The sequence below is a fragment of the Ahaetulla prasina genome, chromosome 8 (genome assembly GCF_028640845.1).
Source record: "Ahaetulla prasina isolate Xishuangbanna chromosome 8, ASM2864084v1, whole genome shotgun sequence".
Classification (NCBI taxonomy): domain Eukaryota; kingdom Metazoa; phylum Chordata; class Lepidosauria; order Squamata; family Colubridae; genus Ahaetulla; species Ahaetulla prasina.
The window spans coordinates 25534083-25540082 of record NC_080546.1 but is presented as its reverse complement, the minus strand read 5'-3'; the positions used below and the strand labels follow the sequence as shown (position 1 = coordinate 25540082).

The following is a 6000-nucleotide window of genomic DNA, read 5'->3' as shown; positions in this document are numbered from 1 at the left end:
ATGCCAGATTTCATTTTCAGTTTCTGGGATGGTTAAGAAAGAGATACAGTATGTCTGAAGTTCAAATAGGTGTCAATATAGAGTAAATGAAATTATGGGCTGATTTGGGAAATGAGTTTTTTCATTATTACTGGCAGTGCTGAATTTCAAATTAATAATAATAATAATAATAACAACCACCACCACGACAACAACAAAGCAGAGTTGATGGAATTATATCTACAGATGTAATTGAACTACATCTACATGTAAGTAAGCAGTGGGGTACCCCAAAATTTTGTTTTAGGCCCAGTACTCTTCAACATTTTCATAAACAATTTAGATGTGGGAAGGGGAACTCACTAAATTTGTAGATGACACTAAACTGGCAGGAATAGCCAACACTCCAGAAGACAGGCTTAAGATACAGATGGATCACAACAGACTTGAATGCTGGGCCTTATGTAACAAAAGGAAATTCAATGTAGAGAAAAAGGGAAGGTTTTGCACTTAAAGAAGAAAAAACCAAATGTACAAGTACAGATTGGGTGAAACCTGGCTCAATAGCAGTCACTGAGAGAGGGATCCTGGATGCCTAGTGGACAATCACTTAAATATGAGCCAGCAGTGTGCAGCAGCAGCCAAAAAAGCCAATGCAATCCTTGGTTGCATCAACAGAGGGATAGAATAATAATAAATATTAGAACAATGCAGTCTTTCGTAACCTCCTGACACTATTGCCCTCCTGATTGGGCAAGCAATTCAGAGAGCCCAGCAGCTGTAGTCCAATGTGCCCTTTATGGGCAACTAGATAGATACAGATTAACAGAGTTAGAAGGGACTTTGTAGGATTGGGTTAAGATGGTTTCTGATACTTTTTCTGCCCTTGGTTTCCCCCCCTCCTGTTACAGGAAGAGCTGAGTGCGCTTATCATCCTCGGGACTGCAGAAAAGGTCTTTTGGGCTGAGCCAGTTTCTCCTACCTACACCCTTCCGGGATAGGATTTGGGGAACGTCCGGGGAAGGGCCCTTGTCCCTGCCCAAGAGGGAGGGAAGAAAACGGCTTCCACCTGCCGCAGTGCCGACGTCTGAGTGCCCGAGGAAGGCTCAGTCCCGCTTGGCTGTCCGCTCCCAAAGGCTTCAGTTGGTCTGTTTCCTTGCTCCACGCTTCGTCTTCCCTCCTCCCTCGCCTCTTCTTGCTTGCCGGCGATGTCTCCCCTCGTGGCTCGGACGCTCGTGGCCGCCGTCTCGGCTCTGGCCCTTGGCGTTTTCGTTTCGACCGGCGCCCAAGAAGCAGCATCAACAACAGCAACAGCGGCAACGGCGTCCCCGTCGGTCGGAGGGCACTTCGCTCAGGATCTCTTCGCCGTCTTCGGAGGGAACCGGAGCCTCTCGAGCGAGCAGGTGGGCCGGATGCTGCAGAAGTTGGGCGCCCGGCAGAAACAGAGCGAGTTCTTGGCTCCGGGATCGCTGGCGCATCTGCGCTACAACCAGGTAGGGAGACATTCCCGCCCTTTGCCCTGCATCCCTAGCGCTAGAAACTCCACCCAGCCTTCTCGGTTTCTGCTTCCAAGTTTAGGGAAGAGGGAAGTAGGAGCCCAAAGTTTCGAGTTGGTTTTCCTTAGGGATTTCTTCATTTTTTTTTCTTTTTAAGAATTTTAGTCGAACGCTGAAAAATTCAAAAGCTACAGATAAGGCGGAAAATAGACTTTTCATAGCTCTCTCCATTTACAGTAGTTTATTCTTTCTTCCCTCCCTTCCTCCAGTGTGGTTGGGAGGAAGAACTGGCAAAGTTTAAGAGCTGGGATCCACTGACCACACCGGCTCATTTTATTGCCGCTCTAACTTTAATGTTCAAGTCAATGGCCGAATGTTCTATCATAGAACCAGAAGGACTTTTGATGGTGGAAATCTTAGTAGCAACCATAGCAAGTATGTGTTGTCGGGGAACGCTGGACTGTAAGCAGTTAACATCCCATATTGTTAACAACAATAAGCATATATTGTTATAAGTTAACAACATTATATATTGTTATATATAATATTGTTAGGGATGCGCGGTGGCTCAATGGCTAAGACGCTGAGCTTGTCGATCGAAAGGTCGGCAGTTCGGCAGTTCGAATCCCTAGTGCCAAGTAACAGGGTGAGCACCTGTTACTTGTCCCAGATTCTGCCAACCTAGCAGTTCGAAAGCACGTAGAAAAATAGGGACCACCTTTGGTGGGAAGGTAACAGCGTTCTGTGCGCCTTTGGTGTTTAGTTATGCCGGCCACATGATCACGACTAATAGAGTCCGGATTTAGTTGTGCTCTGTATTGGACTGTAACTCTGTGATGCAAATCACTGAAACTGGAGAATGTTAGATTTAGGAAGACAAATTTATTATCTTCAGTATTAAATATTGTATACACGATAACTGAACATGCTTTAGTATAGGCAACTTCTAATGCTATCTATTAGAATATAGTGGCAGCTAATCTGTCCTTCTTTTCCTGGATTTTGTTAAAATATTGAGTCACTAGTGCAAGAAAAAAAAGTATAGCTTTTTAAATGAAGCAATTTTTCAGAATAAAAGCAAAGTTCAAACAACTTGTTGTTGCAACTGTGCAAATAGCCACATGTATCCATGGAGAGCTGTACGGTTATGGACAGTGGTGACATTTCCGTTCTTCAATAAATAAGATATGAAAAGGAATCACACATAAATTGTAGCTCATTATGGAGTTAGCGTTATTATGGTATGGAATACATATGAAGATAGAACTGTGGTTTAGTGCCATAGGACATGCTTTATGCATACACAGAAGATCTAATAAATGATCGAGGAAGTGAGACTAAATAATAATGTTATCAGTGTGGGTAATGAGACATTTGCAAGAAAACAACCAAGCTCAGAGAGAGCACCAAGCCCTCCTCATTTCAACCCTGAGCTACAAATACTCTCTTTTATTGATTATATGTTGTAGAAAAGTTTCACACACTTAGGTTTGAGTGTATCTGCCAGATGAAATAAATCCAATTATGTGCTCATTATAATTACATCAGTGTAGGCTTTAGTCTGAATATTGTTATATAACTATAATTACATAATAATTACATCTGATAAATACTGGTATATTGTAAATAATAATTTCATCAGAATAGGCTTGAGTCTTACTGATTTTTTCTTTAAATAATATGAAAAGATTGAGTCTATCATCTCTTTGTTATTCTCTTTGTGCTCCACACTGAATTGTGTGTTTACCTCTGCATTTAAAATGTAAACTAATTTTCTCATCTTGGGGCCCTCTAGGCACAACACATACATATCATTCATATCTCCCTCCCCAAATTTGCTCTCCCTCTTTAGTCTGCAGTATGGATGAAGGGAGTTGTAGTCCCAAAATTCTGAAAGAAATTAAATGTATCTATCTGGCCATTATTTACATATTAGGCCATGCTCTAGCTCTCAAGCTAGTAGTATTGTCCTTATGCATTATCACAGCATTTTGTATACGGCATAACCCTCTTCCTCCCAAAAGAAGTGTTAACAAGCAAGAAAAATAGGGAGGAGAATATATCAGAGAATACCTGTTGTGAAATGTTTCTGTGTAGAAATAATTAAGGCCCACATTCATTTTGGAAGTAAACGCCAGGCATGCAATAATCCACCCAAACTGCTATTGGTCGCGGAGGAATATCCAGAAATTAAACAACAGCAGCAGCAATGACTTTAATACAAGCTAGTTTTCACCACATGAGGCAGAAAGCTATTTCAGCTTTTTAGTCTCTCTTTGTGATAGGCTCAAACTAAGCTTAACCTGGTAGTATAATGGATAGGTGAGATGTATTGGTAAAATGCATTGCATTGCAAAGAAGAAAATGTTAAACTTTTTTCATCTGGTACTTCTATCGACTGTTTTTTTTTTAAATTAGACCATCCAAAAGTAATATGTACAACTTGCAATCTGGGTTTCTATAATTATGTTATAAATGCTATTTATCCATGTTCTCTTCAGTGTTTCCTTCAATATAAATATCAGTGCAGTTCACAACAATAAAAAGAAAACAGAATACTTATCACAACAACAGAAATAATGCAAACAATGAAAGACTAAAAGGCCAGCTGCTTATTGCTTCATACATATAATATAAACTCTAGCAAATACCATAAATTCATAAATTTGTTTTATCGGATCTGTCCCTACATTAAATTGTTCTTTAAGTCAAGGATATGATAATAGCTGCTTTGTCAGCATGGTTTTTAAATACTATTTGGGAAATTACAAAGAAAGTTGGTAAATATGTACATTGGAACATACGTCAATATTTACTGTATAAGCCAGAAGATTCAGGAAAATAGCTTATTTATACCTCCCTTTATATGAAGAAGTAATTATGACATTATTCTTGTTATTTTTGTATTATTTATATATCACTATTTGATAGAATATGGAATATGAACCAGTTTTATTGGTTTAAATTTTTTGTTTTTTTGTAGAATATCACGATAACATACAAAAATGCAATTTATAGACATAAAGTATATAAAGTATATTTAATGACAATAAAACTGTTATATAATTAAGTACAGTGGTTCATTAGAATAGCGGTCAATGAAACTATAGGTAGTCCTCAACTAATGACCGTAAGATTGTAAGTTGTGCCAGTCAGAGGTTAAGTGGATCATTATGTAACCATGTCTGATCTTACAACCTTTTTTGCGGTGGTAGTTAAGCAAACACAGCACTTATAAAACAAACATGGAGTTATAATGCAAATACCATGGTTGTTAAGTGAAACTGTTCTCTGCAATAGGCATTTTTTTTGCCAGAAACTGGAAGGAAATGCCAGTTTCTGGCAAAAACGTTGTAAATTACAGTCACGTAACAATTCTGGAATGTGCAGAGATGGATAGGTTAACTCTAAAAATTAAAGGAAAAGAAGATTCGAACTATTTTATAACATGGGAACTATTCTATAAATGGTTAAATGACAAATATTGAGGTTAGAAGAGTGGAATTAGGTGAAATATGGTTTATAGGCGAAAGAAAAACAGATGAGTAAATATTTATGATGGTTATATAATCAATACTATAATGGAAGATAATATATGCTATAATATGATTGATGTTATTGCATATTTGTTTATATATATCTGATCAGAATGCCGATGATGATGTTTTTATGCGTGTATGTTAACACCAGGGGAAACTGAATGCTTAGAAGACGTAAGGTCAACAAAGAACAAAGAATTGATCAGTAATTACCGTAATTATAGACCCGGAAGAGTATTGCAGAATTTTGACTTCGAGTCAATTTCAGATACAGAGCTAAATCTGAACTATTTCCTTGGAAAAACACTCTACTGTATTCCTATCACAAGTTATCTTTTTATTGTGATTACTGACTGCAGGTGACACTGTGGCCAAAGGTCAGGCAATTTACCTTGTACAAGATTGACAGGGCACAAACATTGAAATATATATTGCTTTGGCAGTTAGTCATGCCCTGACTACTACCTTTGGAGTAATGGCAGAGAGAATTTAACTGTCATTCCAGGCTTAAACAAAGGAGGGGGGGGACTTGTTTCCTTTTTTAAAAATATACATAATTTTATTGAAAGTTTTAACAATAATAATAAGAATTAATACAAACTAAAATAGAACAATGAAGAAGAAAAAGGGAGAAATAAAAGAAAAACCTAAAAGCAGGGTGGATTTGATTTAAATCAAGTTGATTTAAATCACGATTTAAATCATAATTTAAATCACTGATAAAAAGGCTTAAATCATCTTGATTTAAATCATTTTTTAAAGAGCAACTGTCATCTCTGTCCCACAGCAACTCCTCCTCTGTTGACTCACTGACAGTCCCAATATTGCAGAATATATTCCTAGCGCAACAGTATGCTTAGAAGGGTGCAGACTTTTTCAGACAGGCTTTTCTGCCTTCCCAGGTAAAATACATGGAAAAATCCCATTGGAGGATAAACCCACTTAGGGTTAGTGTTAGGTCCCCATGAAGTCTTAGAGCAAAATGG

General features: G+C 38.1%; 1 protein-coding gene across 1 annotated transcript in view; it reads left to right on the top strand.

The window, feature by feature from the left end:
* The first annotated feature begins 874 nt into the window (after nt 1-874).
* SLC39A8 (solute carrier family 39 member 8) overlaps nt 875-6000 on the top strand; it is a 28955-nt gene continuing 23829 nt past the window's right edge. The window contains exon 1 of the mRNA XM_058193036.1: nt 875-1472. Within this exon, the coding sequence (XP_058049019.1) occupies nt 1188-1472 (285 nt within the window). The 5' untranslated portion in view covers nt 875-1187. The remainder of the gene's footprint in view (nt 1473-6000) is intronic.